The 25,795-nt window shown below is 52.2% G+C and overlaps 1 protein-coding gene across 3 annotated transcripts; it reads left to right on the top strand.

The window, feature by feature from the left end:
• The first annotated feature begins 1,854 nt into the window (after window positions 1–1,854).
• Window positions 1,855–25,794, top strand: LOC144936203 (uncharacterized). Of its 3 annotated transcripts, XM_078863182.1 has the most exons (20): window positions 1,855–2,159; window positions 4,964–5,064; window positions 6,100–6,169; window positions 7,826–7,956; window positions 9,451–9,539; window positions 9,991–10,090; window positions 11,729–11,772; window positions 12,173–12,250; window positions 13,160–13,356; window positions 14,200–14,264; window positions 15,017–15,123; window positions 16,646–16,757; window positions 17,576–17,675; window positions 18,884–18,923; window positions 19,868–19,919; window positions 20,754–20,880; window positions 21,184–21,276; window positions 21,630–21,747; window positions 24,458–24,548; window positions 25,444–25,794. In XM_078863182.1, exons 1-20 carry the CDS (start codon window positions 1,994–1,996, stop codon window positions 25,516–25,518), a joined length of 1,956 nt encoding a protein of 651 aa, XP_078719308.1. In that variant the 5' UTR covers window positions 1,855–1,993; the 3' UTR covers window positions 25,519–25,794. The 3 variants fall into 3 exon arrangements, with proteins under 3 accessions (XP_078719308.1, XP_078719309.1, XP_078719310.1); XM_078863183.1 differs by lacking the exon at window positions 25,444–25,794 and having other exon boundaries at window positions 21,630–21,739; window positions 24,458–24,499; XM_078863184.1 differs by lacking the exons at window positions 24,458–24,548; window positions 25,444–25,794 and having other exon boundaries at window positions 21,184–21,266; window positions 21,630–21,706.
• The last annotated feature ends 1 nt before the right edge of the window (window position 25,795 follows it).

The following is a 25,795-nucleotide window of genomic DNA, read 5'->3' as shown; positions in this document are numbered from 1 at the left end:
AGGGCTCAAATGTCTCGCCAAGTTTTTGTCGGGCCGCTGGGGAGACTGGAGTAGGGGGCACGTGATGTGTCGCCACGGCTCATAGCGGGCATTAAGCTGGGTGCGGGGTAGAAATATTTTCCGGGACAGCTGAGCACGATCATCCATGCGAAGAGCAGAGCGAGCGTGCGTTAGGTCTCACAAATTGCCACGGCACGCTGAGTTGAGGTTAAAATTCCTCAAATGTGCGCGTTGAGTCTATTTTAGTGGCCACTTTTTAGAATTATTGTAACTTAAATGTGCATTGTCACACAAAGTGTCAGCGTGTTTCTCTCTCTCTTCGACTGTAGCTTTGCGTCTGACAGCAGTGACGAGTGTGGCTTCTGCGGTGAAATTCGAATTCTGATAAAATAACAAAATTCGTAAAAGTAAAACAAATGGGCAGAAATAACTCCAAAATGCGTTCATTCTGGGCCCCGTTGCAGTTGTACTGCCTGCACACTCGATATCTAACGCCACTGCATTCTATTTTCCACGGCCACCAAGCGCTTGATTTTGCCCTGATTTTTATTTTGCATCATTGTCAGACTGGATTTCATTTGTTTTGCTTTTGACAATCGAGTCAAACTAGTAACCCAGGTCACTAGCCTGGGTCTCTGGAGTGATCAAACGGTAAATAAAAACGTAACTTGATTTGCAGCAATTACACTAATCAATGTTGCATACGTTGAGCAAAGCACATCACAGCGGAATAATAGTGCAGTCCAGAAAACCATGAGCTTCAAACAACACAGCACTAAAGGTTACACGAAGGCTGTCGTGACCGATATTATGGATTCATAGCTGATTTTTGGGTCGGATCTCATAAGCAAACAGTGCGGATTGAGGCCCAAGACTGGAGGGCATTTTCACCTTTCTGTAACCGCCTGACGATGCTGAATGCAACTACCTGCACGACGTCGTAACAGATTCAACGTAGAACACGCGTTTGGGGTATTTGGCTGCTATAAATGTCCACGTGATAAGCCACTTTGTTGAACTTTCATCCCTGGCCAGGTCGCTTCTGAAAATATTTTTTTTTTAGTTGAGTGGTACTAAAGCAGTAAAACATTGGTACACTTTAACACGTAACCAACCAATATTATCCATAGAGGTTTTTTCGTGTGAGATCGCGTAAGTATAAATGTCTGGTGGCGAGTTTAACGACACACACATATTTACGCTATCTAACCCATAAACACCGACATTATGGACATTGGGACACGTTGGTCCACTTGAAAACCCTATTAATTGGCTGCGTCGGCTGGGGGAGGGTTTCAGAAACACGCACATTGTACTCAACGCGATCTGCTCCTTAACACATTCCTGCGGAGGGAGCTGGTGGGAACGTTGGGTTGCTCGGTCAATGGCCTGCAGGGTCAACGGCGGCGTGGTGTATTCCGCAAATATGCCCGACTGTGAGGGCGGGCACAAGCCGGCGTGAGTAGGTTAAACGTTGAGTTTTATAAGGGCACCACGGGGTGACCAGCCCCTCCCCACCCAGCCCCACCCCTCCCACCCCTCCCCACCCAGCCCCACCCTCCCCACCCAGCCCCTCCCCACCCAGCCCCTCCCCACCCTCCCCTCCCTCCCCCACCCTCCCCTCCCTCCCCACCCAGCCACTCCCTCCCCTCCCTGCACGACGGACACAGTAATCCGCTGTGGGGCTGGTGTAACCAGGAGGTTCCTACCAGTATTAACTCAATCAATTATGAACACCACCACCACCACCGGCCAAAAGCGATGACAACCTGCCAACTCAAGCCGCTGCGCCAGGCCTCATTGCTCGCTCCGGTAGAGGGCGCTATCCCCATTGCCTCGCCGGGTCTAGGGGGCAGTCAGCACCAGGAGGAGGGAGGCCGGAAGGTCGGAAGGACGTGGGAGAGAGGAAGGAGGAGGGGTCCAAAGTTGTTTTGTGGCCACCACCACCACCAGCAAGCAAGCAGCAGCTACAACAACAACAACAGAGGCGGTCATGCTGTGCGCTATGGCCCCTCGGAGAGCGAGAGCTTTGTGCTGGTCTCGGTGGTGCACGAGGGCCCCCCCAGTGGCCCCGTGGCCGCGGGCTCGGTGGGGCAGCGACGACGCAGCGCTGCGCGTCGGTTGCGCGTCCGCGTTCTGGGGAGACACGGCCACCGCAGGTACCTTGCCGTGCCGTGCTGATGCTGCTGCTGCTACTGCTGCTGCTACTGCTGCTTCTACTGCTGCTACTTCTACTGCTGCTTCTGCTACTGCTTCTACTGCTGCTGCTGATTCTACTGCTGCTACTTCTACATCTACTGCTTCTGCTGATTCTGCTGCTGCTGCTTCTGCTGCTACTTCTGCTGCTGCTTCTACTGCTGCTTCTGCTGCTACTACTGCTGCTGCTACTGCTTCTGCTGCTTCTGCTGCTACTTCTACTGTTTCTGCTGCTTCTACTGCTGCTTCTGCTGCTGCTGCTTTTGCTGTTTCTGCTGCTACTTCTACTGCTGCTTCTGCTGCTGCTACTTCTACTGCAGCTTCTGCTACTGCTGCTTCTGCTGCTACTTCTACTGCTGCTTCTGCTGCTGCTGCTACTTCTGCTGCTTCTGCTGCTGCTTCTGCTGCTACTTCTACTACTTCTGCTTCGGATGCTTCTACTGCTTCTGTTTCTGCTGCTTCTGCTGCTTCTACTGCCTCTGCTGATTCTGCTGCTGCTTCCGATGCTGATCGTGCAACGTGGTGTGGTGGTGGTGGGATCGATCGAGTTTCGATTCGTGTGTGGGTGTGCGGTTGTGGGTTCAAAGGGGAGAGTCGGAGGCAGTCGCCCTCCAGCAACAACGGAGGGCAGAGGAGTGACGCTCACAACAACAACAACCAGCGGCTAAAACTCAAGAGTGTTGTCACAGTTGGTGCACTCAGCCAATCATCTCAGCCCGTCAGCCCATGGGCACCTGGGTCTGTCCCGTGGCCTCATGGCAGCGGGCCTTCGACACTTCACGTGGCCTCAAAGTGCACCTAGCCTGGCACAAGCGCCGTGGTTGACTTGGTGGCAAACGGCGGTTGTTAAAGTGGTAACCCCCCCCCTCGATGCAGCCGCCAGAGGTTTCTGCAATCACCAACCGTGTAGCAATTAGCAATGCGATGATTAGAAAATAAAATAATAAAAATGAAAATATAAAAAAAAATATTCAAAATATAAAAAAAACTCACAATGAATTCCTGCAATCACGAAAGTTTTAAGTCGCGATGATTTTTTTTTTTTACAAATAAGCGAGTATTGACGACTCGGTGTGGCTTTCCTAGAGAAACACAGGGCATAATAGATATGCTGTAGTTATAATTATACTGCCCGCGGTATAGTGTAGCCACAGATGTAATGTTGTGGACCCTGATTCAAAGTTCTTCACCTCTCACCCAGTTCACTCCAACCCAGTTTCAGTCCCTGGACACAATCCAGACTTGTCGAAAGTAAAAAAAAATGTTTTAAGCCACGCTAGCTGCAGCTCTTTGTCACGTTTAAGCAACGAGCTTTCACGCACCTGATGATTGGTAAACACGTCAACGCACGCGCTGTTGTGCTAGCTAGCGATATCTATTAAGAGGTTTGTAAAAGTCAGGGCTATCTTAGTCGCGCGCGGCACTGTCACTTACAATTGCATTCGATTCCAACGTTTCGCTAACTTAACTGCCATTGCATTTTGACCAGTTAGTGATTTAACATTGATTTACGTGCGTGCAATATTTTTTTTGTGATAGTTTTTGCTTTCATTTCGATTGCCTGTTTTGGATGTACAGTATTGTACTTTATTGTTTCGTTGACCAAGGTCACGCTTGCAAATGGGACTCACGTGGTCTCTTGAGCTCCCCACCTCTTTAAACAAAATTAACCTCAATTTAAAACCTGGCAGAGTCAGCCGGTAGTTCTAAGCAGTAGGCCGGCTCAAGGTCAAACCAATGCGACCACTCACTGCGCAGGGCTAGTGAGTTAGTGGGCGTTGCTTTGTTAGAGTGGGCGGGGCTGAAAGCTCCCGGTTGAGCCTCCCAGATATTTGATATCTTTAAATATCTCTGCCATGCGTTTTCATGTGTGTGTGTGTGGTAGGGTAGCTCACAACAACGAGCGGAGCGCCGGGTGGCTAAAGCACAGCAAGTTGGTATAGTAGGGGGCACAGGTGGTGCATCAGCCAGTCATCTCGGTCATCTCGGTCAGTCGACCCGTGGCAACTGGGTCTGCCCCGTGACCACCTGCCAGCGGGCGTTCGACACTTCACGTGGCCTTAAGGTGCACTTGGCCTGGCACAAGCGTCGTGGTGACGTCACCACCACTTAGTGACGAATAGCGGTTGTTGTTGTTGTTGTAGTGGTTAAGGAGGCTCGTGAAGGACACTACTCGGCAGTTGGAGGCAACCCCCCTCCAACAACAATAGAGGGCAGAGGAGCGATGCTCACAACAACGAGCAGAACGCAGGGTGGCTAAACCACAGCAAGTTGACACAGTCGGGGGCACAGGTGGTGCATCGGCCAGTCATCTCAGTGATTCAACCCATGGCACCTGGCTCTGCCCCGTGACCTCCTGCCAGCGGGAGTTCGACACTTCACGTGGCCTTCATATGCACATAGCCTGGCACAAGCGCCGTGATGACGTCACCCCCACTTAATGGTGATTGTTGGTAGCAGTTATCGCTACGCTGCGCTACAGACCCAGTGACCCGAGTTCGATTCTCGCTCACGGCCAATACCAGAGACGATTATCTGAAACCGGTCCTGGGCCTCCCCTAGGTCGACTTAGCCTCAAATGAGTACCTGGTGCGGTGTGTCGTAAACATCACCACTCAGGGAGTCAAAGGCGGCCGAACGTGGTGCTGGCCACCCACCCCCTCGTGTGCCGTGCCGGCCTTCGTAGGTGCTCGCTAACAGCACTTGTCCCTGCAGTCTGTTACAGCTACACGGGGGACCTTTGTTTTGTGTTTCCCCCCCCCCCCAGTACCGCAACTGGTGCACGGTGGCCGGCTGGACTTCCTGGTGTTTGACTACCTCTCGGAGATCACCATGTCCCTCCTGGCCAACGCGAAGAGTAAGGCGCCGGTGAGCTCACCCAAACGTTGGGGGGGGGAGAAAAAAAGCGAAAGTGAATTTTATAAAATAAATAAGTAATCGCGAGGTAGCCTGCCTGGTGGTAGCTCAGGGGATGGGGCACCTGAGACGTCACCTTCTGAGAATCCTTGGGTTCTCGAATCCAGCTCCAGAGAATGTAAACGTCGGTTCGGTTGACATTGGCAGGGCTTTGCAAGTGCGTGCCCTTCATGCGGATGAGGAGCCATATCTATGGAATTGAGCTGCAGAGATCCGAATGGAGACTGCTTCATCTCATGACATGATGGTAATAAAAAAAAACACTTTAATATAATTGTTACGGGGTTTGGGAAATTTGCGGGTTATAGATGAATATAATTCACGGTGTAGGATTTCACCAAAGCAAGGGTTTGGTGGTATGCATCACGTTTCTAAACAATACCCCAAAAGGAAAAAAAACTCATAATGGCCCGTTATGGATGAGTGTGTTGAGGTGTGTTGAGTTGTGTTCGTTATTTGTGCTTGTGCACCTCTGCCATCACAGTATCACCATACCATGTCCCAGACATTGAACATGAATCCAAAGGGTCACCCCTGAAGCACAATTGGCGTGCTCTGCAACTTTGTGTGCCTGTCTGCGCATCATCTCAGCTACCCCCACGTGTGTGTATACGGGTGTAATATTACCACTCGCTACCTGTCCTCCTGTGTGTGTATTATTTATACGAATCCAGCGACCCGAGTTCGATTACTGCTCACGGTCAACACATCAGTGACGATTATCTGAACCAGTCCTGGGCATCCTGTCAGTCGACTCAGCCTCAAATGATGAGTACCTGGTGCGGTGTGTAAACATCAGCACGGGGGAGACAAAGGCGGCCGGGCGTGGTGCTGGCCATACCCCCTCGTGTGCCACGTCCGACTTACTAAGTGTTACTTGCTACCAGCACTTGCCCTAACAGTATGTTAAAGGCTATATGGGGGATCTTTATCTTTGTAATATTAATACCAGTCACGTGTCACCTGCGTGTGTGTGTGCTGCACCAGAACATGGGGTACACGCCTGACTTTGTGTACGCTGCAATGGCTCCGTTCATCAAAGACATCCACAAGAGAGGTGAGGACCTTGGATTGCAGCTCTCCAGCGAGAGCTAACCCTTTCCCGTTCTGATGACGTACGTGTAACTTTATCGGTGCCGAGGCTCCCACAAGACCATGCGGGAGGGCGTGTGGCGCAGTTTGGCGCCAGCTATCATAGAATGCGCTCGTGTCGTTCCAAGATTCAGCGGTGAACAGGACATCCCACCCTCCAGCTTGCCGACGTCTCAGAACGGGAGAAGGTTAAGGTCGCGCCGCGTGTTGTTCGCCACGATTTCCGACGTTGGCCTCCACGCACCCGAAGGTTCTTCGGGAGCCGAAGCTTCTAGCTCAGCGCTGGGCAACCTGGGGACCAGTGGGCAGCATGCGTCCCGTGGTGGTGGCCTGGTCTACGTGCGCCTCGGGTGACGCGTGGGGCTACGGTTAGTGCACGAGCACGACGTCAAGCCTGCGGCCCAGTGGGGTGAAGGAGGGCTTCTCGTGTGGCCCACTAACGCGTGTGGGTTGCCCGTCACGGTTCTAGCTCATGGGGCGTTCAGCACTTTGTAAGATTGCTTATTGCAGGCGTGATGATCGTGGTGGTGATGATGGTGATTATGATCGTAAGATTGCTTAATGCAGGCGTGATGATCGTGGTGGTGATGATGGTTATTATGATGGCGATGATGATATAGAGGTGGCCTAGAGCAGGGGTCCCCAACCCCCGGGCCACGGACCGGTACCGGTCCGTGGCCTGTTAGGAACTGGGCCGCACAGTAGCAGGAGGTGAGCGTGGCCCACCCATTATTTTATTATTTACCACTTCCATCCGCGCCTCTTTCCCGCACTGCGCATTTGTCTCAGTCACAGTGTTGGTAAGCCCACGAGCTCTAACCCCTAGCCAAAATGGGTATTAAACAAACGTCGCTGGAGAACTTCTTTGAAAAGCGGGAAAGACCCAATGATGAACACCCCCCCCCCCGGTCCGTGAAAAAATTGTCTTCCACGAAGCCGGTCCCTGGTGCCAAAAAGGTTGGGGACTGCTGATCTAGAGAGAGGTCAGAGTGCTGAGCTCAAGGGATCCTGGGTTCACATCCAATTTCATCTGCCAATGATTAAACCAGGTTGTCAAGCGTAGTGAGTTGGTCTCAGCATGGTCACCAAGTGACTGCACGAAAAAAAAAAGCTTCATAACATTGACTTTGGTTCTGCATTTCATTTGGCGAATTTCCAGATGACATTGATTTGACCGTCATGTGACAAACATTCCTCTCGGTTGCATGGGGCCATGGGGCAGGCGGTCACTTGAAGGGATTTCCGAGGTAGTTCTCCGACATCCGCTTCTGTATGCCATTCTCTAACACAAACGCTTGCTTGGTCTCACGACATGACCCTGTTGTATCTCGCAATCGGATCAAATCGGGGGGGAAATAAAAGAGACGATGATGATGATGATTGTTGTCCTTCCCCGCACCTCCGATTAGCACGGACCGGCTCACGCACGGTGTGCGAAATAAGTTCAACGTACACATAACGTACATGATGACGACAGTGACAATGACGATGCATCTGACGGAAGGCCACAACAGTAGCTGGGCTGCTGGCGGTCGTGCGGCGTCTCGGCCGTGCGAGCTTCCGTCGGGGATGTGTGCCGAGCGTGCCGCGTGTGTCCGCCGTGCCCTTGCCGATGCCGCAGGCGTGCGCGTGGTGAGCAACGCGGGCGGCATGAACCCGGAGGCGTGCGCACTGGCGCTGCGAGAGGCCGCCGCCAAGGCCGGGGTGCAGCTCAGCGTGGCCGTCGTGACGGGCGACGACCTCATGGAGCACGTGAGACGCACGCGCGCACGCCAAGACAAAGATCCCCCGTGTAGCCTTAGACTGTTGGGGCAACTAGGAAGGCCGGCACGGCACACGAGGGGGTGGGTCGCCAGAACCACCCCTGGCCGCCTTTGTCTCCCCCAGTGGCGATGTTTGCACACCGTACCAGACACTCATTTGAGGCTGAGTCGACCTAGGGGAGGTCTAGGACCGGTTAAGATAATTGTTACTGGTGTTGGCCGTGAGCGGGATTCAAACTCGGGTCACTGGGTTCGTAGCGCAGTGCGCTAACCAGTACGCTACCGCTCCCCAATTTCACGTGAAAACACGCACACACATGTACCCACGGTCATTCAGGACATCAAATAGCATGCACCCGCATGCAACATGCACTCGTGCACACTTGTACACACTCACAAACGCATAAATGCACATGCAAAGGGACAAAAGTCAACTCATGAATCCCATTGTGGCCCAAGTGGGCGAATCCTTGTATGCTGAATCAATGACCGAATATCATAGCTTTCATCTGTTCGAAATCAAGTACAGTAAAACCTTGGATTGCGAGCATGATTCGTTCCGGAAACGTGTTTGTAATCCAAAGCACTCGTACATCAGTTGTGATCACGTGACACTCGGCAGACAAAGCGTATACACGTGCTACTCGTATTGCAAGACCTTGCTCGTTTATCAAATTAATATTTATTAAAAAAATTTGCTCGTCTTGCAAAACACTCGCAGACCAAGTTACTCGCAATCCAAGGTTTTACTGTAATGTCTTTTTGTTATTATGACATGGCCCAGCGGTAGCGCACTTAGCACTTCTTGCAGAGCTGCACGGTTTGAATCCAGCGGCCAACCTGATTAAGGGGGCGCCACAGTGGCGAGATTTTAACTACCTCGCCTGGTATACAGGTGGTCGTGGGTTCGATCCCGACCCTGACGCCTCTATATTTGGAGTTTGCGTGTTCTTCCCGTGGTCGCGTGGATTTTTCTCCGGATGTTGCGGTATTTCTCTCCACATTTAGAATCAACGTGCGTTTGGAGTATTTGGCTGCTATACATTTCCATGCGATAAGCCACTTCATTGAGCTATCATTTGTGGCCAGGTCGCTTCTACAAAAAGAGCTACGTAGCTCATTGGGCCTTACCTGGTAAAATAAAAATTGTTGAACTAGTTTAAAGTTCAATACTGCGGGCGTATAAACCAACAAAATACATGCCGTCCACTTCAAAGTTTGCATCAAGGATCCCGTGACGTCATTCGCAAAGAGTCGACCGATGTGCGCCGGTGTCGTGGTCCGAATTAGAAGAAGAAAAAAATGACGTGCAAAATGTACTCAATCGGAATTATACACAGCAATCGGCACCCCTGTCCTGCGAAAAAGACAGCAGGACGCTGCTGATAAAGAGTTGTGAGTCTCAGCGAGGCTCTCCCGGGTAATCGAGCGCCATGATAACAATACGATTGATACGTTGCGTTTTTTCCCTTTAATTGTACAGAAGGCAGCGATCGCAGAGTCCGGAGTGCGAGACCTGGACACTGGAGCACCCTTCCCACAGTCCGTCTACAGCATGAACGCGTACCTGGGGTATTTGCCATCGCCTCTTTATTGTATGTGTGTATGTTGAACTTCTTTTGCACCATACATAGCCAACTGTGCTAATCGGAGGTGCGGGGGAAGGACAACAAACTGAGTTTTCAACACAGATGATTTAAAAGTGCATCGCTCCAGTGGCTTCCGAATGTCGGAAGGAAGAGCGTTCCAGACGGCCGCAGAAGCGCATCTGAAAGCGCGCGATGCGGTGACCATCTTTGTTCGATGGCTTAGCCAAAAGCCACTGCTGCGAGGATGACCGGAGTTTTGCCAAGCATTCAAATTAATTCGACAATCACTAGCACTTTTCCATCACTGGTGCCTTCCAAAACATAACCGCGCGATCAAATAAAGTACACGAACGCGATTGACGCACTCAATGTAAGTTGCGAAATTTCCGAACGGAGGTACCGCGGCGGTGAGGTGCTGCGTTTCAATTTGCCAGTGCGCAGCCAATCAGCCGGGCGCTGGACCTCGGGGCGGACGTGGTCATCACTGGCAGGTGCGTGGACAGCGCCCTGGTGCTGGGTCCTCTCATTCACAAAGTACGTCGACGCGGCTCGCACACCACCTAGCGGTCCCCCGCCCCCCCCCCCCCCTTCGCCGACAACTCGTGCCGGTCCCCCCCAGCCCATCACCGCACCGGCCGGCAAAAACCTGCGGCGAAACAGGCGCCCTCTAAACCGTCAGACGGACTCGCCCACCCACACACGGCTCCCGATGGCGTTTAGCTACGTGGCCATGCAGCTGCCCTCCACCGGCGTTTTGATCGCTTGTCAACAATTCTGGGGACGTGATTCGAGAAAACGTTCGACGTGTATTTATAATTTTTTGCCACCAGTTTGCTAGCTGGTTTGTATCGTTTCTCAATTATATATATTTTTTACTTTACCTGTCTCGTTCCCGTAGATTTATGTGCTTGCCCCCTTCAGCCCAAATGGCGAGTTCTCAGACAATTAGCGCACAGGTAACGGTGCAGCCCCGTGATCGCTTGTTCACGCCCCCGCTGGCTGTGGGGAATCCGACAGGTGATTGAAGCAACGTGGCCACATTTGTACGAGTTATAATATAAATAATTTGTATGAATTATAAATAACGCATTATTGGTATGATACTCGCAATTCACTGCATATGTGATGAGCTTGCAGATCGATTTCAATCAATCGGTGGATGCATCGTTAGATGCCTAGAATTAGCCGATGATGCGTTAACACATGATGATGTGATGTGATTTACCATCACGATCACGGCCATAAACATCGTCCATTGTCTATTATTATTTGTATTATTATTATTGTTTCGCTTGCTCACCAAAGGAAACCTCACCGAGTCTCACGACGCTTTTTCAGGAGTGTCGTGCCAATTGTTTTGTTTGTTTTTGCAGTAGGTGGGGCAACGATTGCTTGCGTTAGATTCCTGTTGAGTAGTTTGTGGGTGATTTTTTGTTCGAATGTGGTTAAGATGGACCGTAACTTTGCCGACTCTCTTGCGAATTACGTCACGGGAGTTTACCGAGACGGTCACTGCGGGGGCAGGCAGCCGTCGTGTGCGGTTTACGGTTGAGACGTGCTGGATTAAGCTAGTGGGGCCCTAAATGAAAAAAAACATAAATATTAAAACACGATTTTTTTACTTGCATAGTAAATTAATTTATTTTTTTCATTTGCTATACAGCCAGATAATACGACAAATTGCTAACCTTAAACACCCAGTTGTTCATAAAAGTTGAAGGCGTTATAGTACTATAGTAATAGAGCAAGTGCAGAGTCACTGAACCATAATTGATAGCTTGAAAGCATTTAGCGTAGGGCGCTTGAAAGTGTGGGGCCTGTAGCTACTACATATGTAGTAGCTTCTTTTGCTACTGGGATAATCCGGCCCTGGTGGGATGGGGCATTGCAAGTTTAGTCGAAGCACCGGCACAAGATTTCCCGACGTGGGAAACTGGGGCCTGTAAAGGGCAGAGCTTGAAACAGGCGACGGTTAGTGAGGTCCGCACAGTCAGAGACGCTCAGCTGCGTGGCAATTGTAGGGTTACTGGAATAAAGCACACGGGGCCCGCTATCTGAACAAGGTTGGTGAAGGTCAGGGTGCGGGGGGGGGGGGGGTTATTTGGCTGGTCTGTACTTTACAGCATTGTTAAATGTTTCACCATGCCTGAGAATCTGCTGTTGGTATTGCAGTTTGGTTGGAAACCACAAGACTATGACCTCCTTGCGGCAGGCAGGTAAGGATTTGGAGCCAAATCGACATCACTGTCATTATTATCATCATCATCATCACTAGGTGTGATCAATTCACCGCTGGATGAAGGCATCGCCAAGCCATCGTCATCTCTCACGGTTCTTATGCAGTGCAATATTCTGCACCATTTATACATCGTCATCCACCATCAGTCCACTTCTGGATGAAGGCCTCCACAAGCTGCCACCATCTCTCACGTCCCAGCGATGTAACAATCCACTCGACGTCTCACGCATGATCCGATTTAATCGCTCCGTCACATACTTACAGAATGTTGAAAAACAATCACCTGTAAATTAAATCTGTTGGTGTGTAACCGTGGCAAAACTTAGCATGTACATTGCATATTTTCCCCCACGTGTTTGTGCTTTTGACTGTCGCAGCCTGGCAGGGCATCTGATTGAATGTGGTTCTCAGTGCACGGGTGGAATATACACCGACTGGCACACCATCCCAGACTGGTAAGACACGGTCAAGGTCAAGAGGTCACCACACCTCACCATCGCTTCCTTCCCTGCTTCTGGATCCCCGTAGTGGTAGCAAAGTCGAGACCCAATCTCATCCCGCCATGTGGCTTTAGGTCTTCCCTGGTGCTGCACAGTCGATATATCCCTTTAAAAAAAATCTAGATTGAAAACTAATTTCTTTAGAACTGCTTTTTGTGCTTAGTTTTTTGTCCTTCCCCTGGCACGGTTGGCTACGTACGGCGTGAAAGAAGTTCAACTTGCGTACAGACATCTATACGTCCTGCGGGCGGGATCCAGCGCCGTGGAGGCGAGGGTTGGTGGATCACACAAATGTTGGGAATCTCTCCTTGCCAAGCAGAAGGCGGAATGTGGACTCCATCCGTTCCGTCTGTATGCAGTGTAGTCCCCTCGTACACGCGGGTTTTCTCGGGGCGCTCCGGTTTTCCTCCCACATCAATGTAGTTGGCCAAACATGCAAAATACAGGATCGCAGAGCTTGGGCAATTGTTGGCGTCAGTTCTGGCTGCCTTCCCACATGTTTTTGTGGTTGCCCAGCTCTTCTGAATCCACAAAAAACTGCGCAGTGTTCCAAATGAGTAAATAACTTTGATCACCATCGGGCTTTAGGTCTTCTCTTCCCCTTAGTCACCAATCTCTAGTCACCTGTCCCTCTCCATCCGAAACACGTGGCCCCCAGCCACAGCTGCGTGCTCTTCCTAATTCCTGCCGAATTACATCGACGACGACGACGTCGTTCGCAGCGTTGTTTTCCGAACTTGCCGGTCGTTTACCCTGCCCGTCCGCGAACGTCCCATCCACCCCCCTACTCCGCACGCCCACCGGTACCCTCCCCCCACCCCCCCAAGTCCGCGTGTGCCCCTGCGTGGCACGGTTCCTCCGCAGGGACAACATCGGCTACCCGGTGGTGGAGTGCTCGGCCAACGGAAGCTTCACGGTGAGCAAGCCCCCCGGCACGGGCGGCCTGGTGTCGACCGGCACGGTGTCGGAGCAGCTGGTGTACGAGGTGGGCGACCCGCGGAGATATCTGCTGCCCGATGTCACGTGCGACTTCTCCGAGGTCACGCTGGCCGAGCTGCCCGGTGAGTCGTCGTCGCTCTCCATCGACTCCTCCGTCTTTTTAAATCTTTTATATTAAGTTCACTTGCATGCTTGCTTGCGCGCTTACGACCGTGCAAATCTTTCGGTCGTTTTTTAACCCACCTCCCGTGATCCAATCGAGCTGAGATTTTGCACACAGACTCGTTGTGCGTGAGAATTAATTTTCGTGAAATTTTTTTTCCTAATTTTTACACTTTTTAGGAATTTTTTTTTTATATTTAATTACCAATTGCTTAATGGTGACAGGCAATCATCTGACCCATAGGTGGCAGCCATCTCAAACCAGAGGACGAGAGGACTCTAGCCGCCACGCATATAAAGGATTTATAGTGAAAAACTTTGTTTTTACAGGTAAATTTTTTCCTGCTCCTCTTCAATCTCTTTCCCCTCTTCCTCACCGAGTGCCACGTCAACGCACGCGCACGGCTCGGACAATTCTGCCTCTCTGTGCAAGAGGGCCCTTACACAGAGAGGCAGGAGCGACTCTGCGTGCCAACGTTATCAACGGTGACGGATGCCAGGCTCATATATTCACCACCCCCCCCTTCTCCAGTACCATCGCGGTGCCGGATGAAAATCGTTTGCGGGTTGTTTCGAGGTGGCCGCGGGCCCGTGTGAACTGAAACAAAGCAGCGGCCCGTGTCTGGCCTGCGGGCCCTGCCATCTTGCCTGCCGTCTTCCCTCCCCCCCCCACCCAGCTGCTTCTCCACCGTAATGGCTGCTTGCCATTTTTGCCGTGAGCGTTGTTTGCTGGGAGGGAGCGTTGTTTGCCAAGAGGGAGCGTTGTTTGTTGACTGCCGGGAGTGCCCCTCCTGTCCGCTCAGGTGTGGAAGGCGGCGCGGTGCTGGTGCGGGGAGCCAAGGGGTCACCGCCGTCACCGTCCTACAAGGTCGGGCGTGAGACGGCGACGAGCGACACGCGGCCGGGTTAAAGTAACGCCGGAGATTCGGATCATTGTCCCAAGAGACTCGCGGCGCAGAACGCTGTGGCCCAGTTCACGCGGGCGTAAACGCCCGGAAGTAAGGCCATCGACCAAAATATCAAGTTGAAAAAAAAAAATATTAAGGTGTTTATAAATGCAATTAACTGTTGGGGTTTTGAGCTGCAAGTGAAGTTTGCGGAGAAGATAGCGAAACGTGTTTATGCGCGTTTATACGTGTGTGTGTGTGCGCGCGCATGTAGTCGACATCGGCGACGATTATCTGAACTGCCCCTGGGCCTCCGCTGGGGAGACAAAGGTGGCCGGGCGAGGTGCTGGCTACCCCCACCCCCTCGTGTGCCGTGCAGGCCTTCGTAGGTTCTCGCGAACAGCACTTGCCCCAGTGGTGGCGTAGTGGTTATCGCACCGCGCTACACACCTGGCGACCTGGCATCTATTCCCGACCGCTGTTAACATCAGTTACGAATGAACCGCTCCTGGGCTTCCCCTAGGTCAACTCGGCCTCAAGCGAGTACCTGGCGAGGTGTGTAAACGTCAGCTCTCACGGGGGGACAGATGCAGGCGTGGCGCGGTGCTAGTCACACCACCACCACCTCGCTGTGCAGAGGTGGTGTGGCGCTCACAGCACTTGTCCGACCGGTCTGTTTTTTGGCTACGAGGGGCAGAGTCTTTCGTCCGCGTGCGTGCCTCTGCCGGCGCAGGTGAGCGCGACGTTCCTCGATGGGTTCCGCGCCACGGCCGTGTGCCCCATTGGAGGCCCCCGGGCGGCCGAGAAGGCCCGGAGGACGGCAGACGCCATCCTCAAAAGGTGGGCGCGGATTTCCGCGTCGGTGAGCCGAGCATTTTAGTTAACCCCCCCCCTTCTACCACCAACCCCCCACCCCCCCCATGACGCTCAGTGGGAGGTCGCTCATTCTCTTCCGCTGCTCTGGACCTTCCTTGTCCCCCCCAGCCATCCGTGCTGTTGGCTCCCTGCCTCCGTTCACATGCTCCGCTACGGAGGCGTTCTTCACGCGTCGGTCAAGCTGACTCTTCGCTAGGACCTCGGAGCTGGAGATTTTTTGCGATTGAGTGGAGGCCAAGTTTGACACGATGTGTTCTTTATTTTGTGCAGTCGTTTGTTTATGAGGGCCCAGACCGTCGCCAGCTTTGAGAACCCGATTGAATCGCACGCGGTTAAAACCCGGATTCGAACTCGGGGTCTCAGCGCCGCTGGCTCGGTATCTCCGGTGCAGATTTAGCTTCGCTCTCCGATGCGTTTATTCAGGTTGTTGCCGCGTATCGTTCGGTGCGATGTCGACGTTTCGCTTCCGCGTGCTGGGAGCTTCCGCAGCTTTCTGGAGGAAATTAAAACTTGCAGAAGGTGCCAGCACGTGGAACGAAGCGTCGGACATTGTTGTCCTTCCTCCCGGCAACTCCGATAAGCATGGTTGGCTATGTGCGGTGCGAAAGAAGTTCAACATATATATGAACAACAACGCCGTGGGAGGGAGCTACACAGCACGATCACGAAAACATACACAGGCGGTGAAAAATAAGAATTTGTTTTACCATTTCTGGCAATAAAACAGGAGGTGTTAGGATGTTCAAACACCAAATAGAAACCTTTTGCAGGGCATTAAGTCTGCATTAACGTACTTGTGGTGAACATGCAAACAAACCTGTTATGATAATATATGGCATTGTCTTTGAAACGGATTGGCCTACACCAGAGACAGCCTCCTTTTGTGGGCTTGTCTCACCAGTTGTAGACCAGAGAAGGCCAAAAGGCAAACAGTACAAAGATAACGCAAGTTAAACATGTTCTTATTTTTCATCGTCTTGGAGTCCGGCAAAAAGGTCCCATAGATATACGCAGGGAGGTTTGCTATCTTGAGCCACCTTCTGAGCTTGGCTGGAAAAAATTAACCCGTAAAAACAAAGTTTTTCACTATAAATCCTTTATATGCGTGGCGGCTAGAGTCCTCTCGTCCTCTGGCTTGAGATGGCTGCCACCTATGGGTCAGATGATTGTCTGGCAGCATTAAACAATTGGTAATTAAATATAATTTATTTTTTCCTAAAAAGTGTAAAATTTAGGAATTTTTTTTCACTAAAATACATTGTCACGCACAACGAGTCTGTGTGCAAAATGTCAGCTCGATTGGATCACGGGAAGTGGGTTAAAAAACGACCGAAAGATGTGCACGGTCGTAAGCGCGCAAGCAAGCAAGTGAACTTAATATAAAGGATTTAAAAATGGTGACGTTTGGCTGCACGGGGGCCTAGCCCGTTGTGGCAAAAACATTTTTTTGGTCTTCTCTTTCATGGACGTTCAATCCCGAATGAAGGGCTCGGCGGATCTTCAAGCATTTGGGGCTCAGTGACTTCTCGAAGGTTCACGTGCAGGTGCTGGGAGCCGAGGACACGTACGGGCCTCACGCACGCAGCTGGTCCGATGGGGTGAGAAGTCGCAGTGCCCTACGGATAACAACAACAACAACTAACAAGGAGTACTGCAGATATAGCATGAAGATGCTTTTTAAAAGAGATTTTTAGGCAACAAATTCGGTTTCAAACTGGTGTCATTGTTAATATAACTATTTTAGATGGTGAAATGCAGCCATCATTGTCAGTCATGTTTAATCCACTGCTGAATGAAAGCCTCCCACAATCCTTCGCCATCTCTCACGATCATGTGACGTAACAGTGATTATATGATGAAAATTGCTACAAGTACAGATTGCAGTATCATCATTTCAACGGTTTGTCATAGCGTACATTTAAAAACCTTATAATTGTTTCTTGCGATTTTGCCAGTTTTGTGGGTGTATATTCCGTCGAGATTGTTGTGGAGGGGGGCTACTTTCAGATGGATAGTTGAGATTTGTTCTCGTATGGAATTTTCTATTTTTGTGTTTGAATATGAATGCGACGGTGCTTTGAGTGGTAGATTGGTGCCAGAAAGGCGTCGCACGTGTGTAAGCAAAAAATAAAAATGATCGATCACATGTACCTCCGATTAGCACGTTGGCTACGTACGGTGCGGCAAAGGTCCAACGTACCTCGACATACAAGTACGCGTACTCCCGTGACGTTGTTGTGACCCACGGCGGAGACACGCGCACCTTGACAACTGTTGGTTACCACGCGCGCGCCGTTTGATGACCTGGTATCGTGAATGCAAGAATCGATTTTAATCCGACGACTCGATGCAACGGTCACCGCCACCCCCACCCCTCCTCTCCCCCCGCCCTCGAACGGCCGAATGGTCACGCCAGGGCCCCAGGGACGTGGCGCTGTGGATGTCCGTGGGCCACAGCCACAAGAGGGCGCTGGAGCTCTTCCGCATGGAGATCGCTTCGGCGGGCACCAGCATGGGTACGACGCCGCGGCCTGACGGCCCCACGGCCTAACGGCCCCACACGGCCTGGCGGCCCCACGCGGCCTGACGGCCCCACACGGCCTGGCGGCCCCACACAGCCTGGCGGCCCCACACAGCCTGACGGCCCCACACGGCCTGACGGCCTCACGCGGCCTGGTGGCTGCGGCCTAATTATCACGGGCCTAGGCCCCACAGGCCATTCGCCAATCCGCCGCTGGATGAAGGCCTGCCGACCGCGCCCGCGCGAGTCGTGGCGGTGACTTGACCGTACTTTCTCCACGATTCGCTCAGTGCGGGTTGGTGGCGACGTGGAGCTTGAGACATCGGTAGCGTTGAAGTAGAGTACAACAAGGGATTGTGCCGCACTGCGCACTACTGGCCCCACCACTTTGCACTGACTTGCGATTCAGTGGTTGTGATTCGCGATTTTTTTTATTTTTCTAAAACCATTGTGGTGAACATAGCAGCTTAAGGTCACGAATAATGAATAATAATAATAATAACATGACGTAGTGATATCATAACAACATTTGTGTCATTATCTTGATGCGTCGCCCGATGCCAAATGATGATGTCAGCCATGGGGGTCGTTTGGCCATACTTCGCCACGCTGGTCAGCGCGGGTTGGCGAAGGAGGTGGCTGGTGACCGGCTCGGCTGTTACTCGCCACCGATGTTAGACCTGACCGGGGTATCAAACTCTGGTCGCCAGGTTCGGAGTGTATTGCGAACCTGGTGCATTCTTTAGCACGAGATTCAGTTGCATATATCATGAATAAAAAGGAGCTCTTTCACCCTCACGAACCGCAACCACATTGCCCCCCCCCCCCCCTGTTCTGTAAATGAGTACTCATACCACTAGTTAGTCAATATGGAACTTTTGTCTGGTCTCTGATATCAACGTCATCGTTGCCCGTGTGAGCTTGGTGTAGTGGTCAGCGCGCTGCGCTACGAACCTGGCGGCCCGAGTTCGAATCCCGCTCACGACCAACATCCGTGACGAATATTTGAACCGGTCCTGGGCCACCCCTAGGTCGACTCAGCATCAAATTAGTGCCTGGTGCAGCGTGTAAACATCGCCACTGGGGAGACAAAGGCGTGATGCTGGCCACCCACCCCCTCGTGTGCGGTGCCGGCCTTCATAGGTGCTCGCTAACAGCACTTAAAGCTATACGGGGGATTTTTGTTTTTGTCTTTGTTTTTAGCTCCAGGACTGACGGGCATTGTCGGCGGACGCCCCAAAATGTAAGTGATCAGTGTGTGTGCGTGTATCTGATGGTGGGTGGAGTGAAGGTGCAGCGGTTAGCGCACTGCAATACGAGCCCCGGTCACCTGAGTTGCACTCCCGGCCGCAGCTCTCACGTCCGTTGCGATTGATGTCTGAGCCGGGCCTGGGCTCCCCCACACTTTCCCCAACCCCTTACAGACTGGCATGGTGAAGTATGGTCAAACAACCCCTTCGCGACTAACACGGCATGGTAAGGCCTCCATCCAGCTGTGGGCATCGATACGCGAAAGTATTTACAATCATATTTGTGGTGTCTCAGTAGGCTAGCAAGAGCACACTGGCACCTATCACATTGACGTCACAGGGCATTTTACATTCTAGATTTGAAGCTTTCGTGACTGCAAGGATTCATATTCTTGGGTTTTTTCGGTAAAGTCACGTAGGTAAAAAAAAAAATCTCATTTACTTGATACAGCAAGCGTGCTGTGGCGGTTCCACCTGAAAACGGAAGCTTGTGTTGCCTCCGAAACGTCGTGATTTAAATTTTTTTATTTTATTTTTATTTTACTTTTATTAATTTAAATTTTTTTTTACCTACGTGACTTTACCGAAAAAACCCAAGAATAGGGCATTTTACATTTTACCTTTCCACCTATCTCCCTGCCTACATACCTACCCAGGGACGCTATTGGAGCCCTGCATTAACGCACAGTGACGTGTGGCAAATGTTACCTATCATTGGTCCAACAATGATAGCCTATCTGGATTTGAAGCTTTCGTGACTGCAGGAGTCCACACTTTTTGGTTCTTTCGGTAAAATCACGTAGGTAGAAAAAATCATCTATGATGAATCGAGTGCAACGTGTGGGTATTTTATTTCCGTGCCAGCCTTGCTGGCGACACTGGAGGAGGCTCTATTGCCACAGACCTAAATTGGTTGTTTCTTTATTACAATTTGCAGATCCCCAGTGCTGAAACTTTTCTCCTTTCTGTATCCGAAGAACCAGACCAAGGTGAGGCTATGAATAGAGAAAAAAAAACTCCCCCATCGCGCAGCCCACACCGGCTCCGTCGTCGGTGACGGATCCTGTTGTTGGGGCTGGTGCTGTTTTGCGAGCGCCTATTAAGGCGAGTGTCGGGAAATATTGTTCTTGCTCCCAAATGTTTGTTTCCTTAGAAATGAATGTTTATGCTTACTCGTCACCGTTGTTCAGGAATAGCGGTGTTGCGTACGGATATTTGTACCCCCGTATATTTACGTGACAACGTATTTTTATTTTATTTGTATTTAAGTTTTTCCGTGAATTGTCAACGGAAACCTTTATTTTTCACAGTTGCTCATTTTACTTTTCGGTTACTCAGAGGTCCAAACCAATGTGGCCCTAATGCCTAAGCATTGTCCTATCCTGAACCCCTACCCATACCTCTAACATTGAACCTGAAGCTATAACCAAAACCCCTCGCCCCAACTCCTAACTCAAGCACTACCCCGAACCCCTGCACAAATCGATGACTAATGACCCTAACTACTACCCAATAACCAAATGCATAATCCTAAGCAATAACACAAATCTCCCGCCTCCAGCTCTAACCCCCAATCCAAAACCCAAACACCGAAATCCTAACCCACTTATCAAACCATACTGGACACCCCTACCCAATACACCCTAATCATGAACAGAAAACCCCAAACACTAACCCAAAACTCTAACCCTTCTAGGACACCAATAGGTATGGGGGGAATGACTGTTACTGTAGGCGAATGTATATTTCGTGGGGGGGGTGAGCCGCTGCGCGTTGACTTGGGCTCGGCGCACCGCGGATGTCGCTCGCGTCTCTCTGAGCAGGTGGACCTCAGCCTGAACGGCGTTCACGTGGAGACGGTCACGGGAGACGCGGCGGAGCCCGGCGGCTCGGCCGTGCCGGGCGAGACGGCGCAAGAGGGCGCCGCCTCCTCGTCGTCGTCGTCGTCCGGTCAGTAACTGCGACCTGCACACAACCACTCACTCACCCACCCGCCCACCAAATCATCTACTTACCTAATTACCTGCTTACCAATCTACCCAAGCATCTTCCCACCCATCGGTTTAAGCACCCGCCCATTCAAACCACAGCCCGTCCACCCGCTTATCCGCTGACTAATCCGTGAATCGCTCTATCCGACCACCACCTCTACCTACTGACCCACCCACCCAACCGCCCATCCGCTCACTTCATTTCTACCTACGCAGCTGCTTACCCAGCCACGCTTCTGTCCGTTTGTGAAACCGCGAGCAGGCGAGGCACAGCTGCCCGGGGGCTCGCACAGTTACAGACTGGAGGAGCTGGCGTTGACGAGGAGCGGCGACAAGGCCGACACGGTTAACATCGGTGCGCACGCGTCACTCCCACTGCCCGGACACACGGGGGAATGTCCGATAAACAGCGATGCGACGACACGGGTCTGTAACTTGGGCGTTTTGCGTCCAGTCTTCATGACGCCCCTGAGGGTTTAGCCGGGCACTGGTGGCTATGATGGACGTGGCGTGCAATCCAGCACTATGTAACCCGAAAACATTTTTTTTAATCAATATATTTGTCGCAATACCTCCGCGTTAAAAGAACCTTCACGTTATTTGCCAAAATCGTCAACACTGCTCGCGCGTACAATTCAATGCACGCGTCGCGTGCGTTTAAAAAGTGAATCGACGTGTCATCACGTAACCTGGTCGTCGTGCCTGTAGGGGTGATCGCGCGGCACCCAGCACTCTACCCCTACCTCAAGGCGCGACTCACGGCGAGCGTCGTGCAAAAATACTTCCAGCACCTCGGCGACGGAGCGTCGGGCCCAGCCGTGAGCAGGCGAGACCATCCACCCACCGTCCATCCACCCACCCACCCATCCACCACTAGCGACCGCCCACCCACCCACCCACTCACCGCCCACCCACCCACCCACCCACTCACCACCCACCCACTCACTCACCACCCACCCACCCACTCACCCACCCACCCACCCACTCACCGCCCACCCACCTACTGCCCACCCACCGCCCACTCACCCACCGCCCACCCACCCACCCACTCACCGCCCACCCACCCACCCACTCACCGCCCACCCACCCACCCACTCATCGCCCACCCACCCACCCACCCAACGCCCACCCACCCACCCAACGCCCACCCACCCACTCACCCACTCACCCACCCACTCACCCACCCACTAACCCACCCACCCACCGCCCATTCGCCCACTCATCCACTCACCCATCCACTCACCCGCCCACTCACCCGCCCACTCACCTGCCCACCACCGCCCACCCACCCACCGCCCACCCACCGCCCATCCACCCACCCACCCACCGCCCACTCGCCCACTCACCCACTCACCCACCCACCGCCCACTCATCCACCCACCCATCCACCCACCCATCCACTCACCCACCCACTCACCCACCCACCCACTCACCGCCCACCCACCCACTCACCAACCACACCCATTCACCAACCACACCCATTCACCCACCCACTCACCCATCTACCCACCCACCCACTCACCGCCCACCCACCAACTCACCCACCCACTCATCCACCTACACACTCACCCACGCACTCACCCACCCACTCACCCACCCACTCACCGCCCACCCACCCACTCACCGCCCACCCATTCACCGCCCACCCACCCACACACCGCCCAAACACCCACCCACCCACTAAACCGCACACCCACCCACGCACCCACTCACCGCCCACCCACCCACTCACCCACTCGCCACCCACCCACTCACCGCCCACCCACCCACTCACCGCCCGCCCACCCACTCACCGCCCGCCCACTCAACGTCCACTCACCGCCCACCCACTCAGTGCTGTGGCCCAGGGATGGCTTGGTGCCCTGACCCGGCTTCCTTGTGGCTATGAGAGCGACTGTGGTGAATTTCTCGCCGGTTTAAGCGAGGTTCTCTATGCCGGGGGAAATGAAAACCACGGCGAAATACTGGTGCCTGTGCGACACAATTCGCAAAGTACATTTTTAGCAAAAAATTGCAGAAGCCTTTTTAGGGAAGTCTGCGAGCAGAAATTGAGCACGTGACGACGCATACCTCCACTCCTATAGACACAAAGCTAAAGCTGTCCGACCGACACGGTCGCGTTTGCTTGTTATGACAACTTGCGGTATTGGGCGCAGGTTTTGGCGGCAGCTTAATCCGCCACGCAACCTTCAACTGGGCTGTGCGTTTAACTTACCTTGTGACATGTGGCTCTTTGTCGCTAAGGGGACTATGCTCTCTCAACCCGGGGCCGCCCTTGGAGACGGTTGTGATATGATGGTGGGGGGGGGGGTGGTCAGAGCGGAATAGATGCAAGTTTGCTCACATTAATCTTTTTTTCTCTGAGGCCAACATCAGATTTACCTTTTTAGAAAAACATTTTGCTTTTGATGGAGAAACCTAACCCACGGACACCTCCAATTAGCACGGTTGGCTACGTACGGTGCGAAAGAAGTTCTACGCACATGCAAACTGTGCCAACATATTTTCGTAGGTCGCCGGATTGCTTTGCTGGCACCGGAGGTCGGACAGAGGGGAAGTTGGTCGCGTCCCCTGGGTGGCTCAAATGTGAGAGCTCCGAGCCGGCTCCGCTGAGAATCTTGGGTTCGGATCCAGGCTTCGGCCGTCCGTGATTAAACATGCGCTCGCGAGAGTCGATGGCTCTCAGTCCGGTCACCCAATAGCCGCAACGTAAAAATATATTTTAAAGTTTGGTTATGCGCTTGATTTGGCCAAGTTCCAGAATCGACTGTATCGGTTTGACTGAATGCGACCACCTTGCGAGCAGGGGGTGTGTGCGTGAGTGCAGCCGTCGCTGTGTAAAGGATACAAATGGCACCTGAAGGATTTTTCGGTGAAATATCTCTTCCGTGGCCGTCCTCTGACCCGTAGCGCCGCACAGCTCTGTGAGACTTCCTAACGTATTGTTCTATGTCTTGACAAAAAGTCCGTAATTTTATGTATGTATTTTTACACGCTTTTATTTAACCCACTCTGTCTGTTGTTGTCGTCGTTGTCGTATCCTCAAATCTTGTAACAAAAATTTAACCCACTTCCCAATGTGGTATCGACTGCAAACTTTGTATACTTATGTCATACTGATGACAATACTATATTCTATATATATTTAAAAAAAAGTATTTTTAAACATGAATATTTATATGTTATGTTTCGGCTTGGGTCTAATTGTCCACGCTCAACTCACGTTGGCTGTAAATCACCACGGTCCTTTACGTTGTGGCAAGCCTTGGGGCCACTTCCTGGAGTCGTGGAGTTCTGCCATTACTAGTACGGTACATTTCATTAAAGCGTGTTTAAAAAAAGCAATGTATATATATTTTTGTATATAAACCACAATTGTGCTTGGTCTACGCATCACGAAACAAAGTGTGATCACTGATATTTTACCGTTCTTCATTCTGCCCTCAACTGCCATCATCATCATCATCATCCCGATTCCTCCACCCACTGCCCTTCATCCTCCTCATTGTCTCTTTCTCCCTCTGTCCCCCGGGCAGGTTTGAGCTGCCAGGAATCCACGCTCTGAACTTTGTCCTGCGAGAGGCGCTGGGCGGCGGAGGAATCACTTCACTCCGCAGCGACCCCCAGGTGGGAACGTGGATCCGGGCGCTCTTCTGCATACAAACACAAAGATCCCCCCCCCGTGTATAGCCTCAAGAGACTGTTGGGGCAGGTTCTGTGAGCGAGCACCTTTAACGAAGGCCAGTACGGCACATGGGGGGAGATTTCCAGCACCACGCCTGACCGCATTTTGTCTGCTTAGTGGTGATGTCTACTTTAAGGCCGAGTTGATCTAGGGGAGGCCCATAACCAGTTCACCATTTATTGGTCCTGAGCGGGAATCGGAACTGGGGTCGATGTATTCGTAGCGCAGCATGGATTGTAAATGTTGTGGCTTGGCTCTCCGACACACCGGTGTGCTGTACTAGTGACGAATTGTCCACGTTTCGTTTACGTGACAACCCTTACTAGTTGGCTGTGTCGGGTGGTGGTGGGTTTAACGACACATTTATATATTTACCTCTTATGGATGATATTGGTCGCGAAAGCCTACGTGTTAAACCCCACAATGGTTCACAAAGTCGCGTACACATAGACACACACCCCGGGGGTGAACCCAGGTCACCTCACTTCCAGGCGATTTGGTCATTGGCCGCACGTGCAACGCACAGAACGTATGGATGTTGAACTCCTTTCGCACTCCGCGTAGCCAACTGTGCTAAACTAAACACAAAAAAGCAGTTCTAGAGAAATTAAATTAGAAATGTCCACGAGGCACGTAGCGATTGGTTCATCTTCCGGCCAATCGACGGGCAGTGTAGCTCTCCGGAGATTGTTTGGTGGGCGGCGGCGTCGCAACCGCGTGTTGAGATTCTCTCCTCCTGGCGCGCGGAGCGGAACGTCGGACATTGCGCCCAACGGCGCGTGGTATAACCCGGAAAAGCCATAGGCGAGCGACACGTGCGGTCCCGTTCCTTTGCAGGGCAAAGCTCTCGGCCAGATGCTGCTCGACTTGAAGGTGGGAAACCTCCCGGAGCTGAAGGACATCGCGAGATGAGAGCGTGAAAGCCGCCCCCGGCGATTTGACCAGAGACGCGCCGTCGACCGCCACGTCGACCGCCACGTCGGCCGCCACGTCGGCCGACGAGCTGGCGAACGAGCGTCGTGCCCTTTCATCTTTTTGTTTTGTGTTTCTTGTTTTGTGTTTATTGTTTTGTGTTTATTCCAAATCATTTCAAGGAATCCGTTCTCAAAGATTTGTATTTTGTTCCCCCGTGGCTTTGAAGAGACGACGCATAGCGATGACGATAAATAAAAGGCGCTTGGACCGCTGG

This window comes from Lampetra fluviatilis, chromosome 15 (assembly GCF_964198595.1).
Source record: "Lampetra fluviatilis chromosome 15, kcLamFluv1.1, whole genome shotgun sequence".
NCBI lineage: Eukaryota > Metazoa > Chordata > Hyperoartia > Petromyzontiformes > Petromyzontidae > Lampetra > Lampetra fluviatilis.
Note: the sequence above shows the minus strand (reverse complement) of the source record. Positions and strands in the feature narration are given on the sequence as shown.

Coding starts and splice junctions, on each gene's coding strand:
- LOC144936203 (XM_078863182.1), top strand. CDS start 1,994: ATGCTGTGCGCTATGGCCCCTCGGAGAGCGAGAGCTTTGTGCTGGTCT. Junction 14,265..15,016: donor CGCCGTCACCGTCCTACAAG/GTCGGGCGTGAG, acceptor CTGCCGGCGCAG/GTGAGCGCGACGTTCCTCGA. Junction 21,748..24,457: donor TCGGGCCCAGCCGTGAGCAG/GCGAGACCATCC, acceptor TCCCCCGGGCAG/GTTTGAGCTGCCAGGAATCC.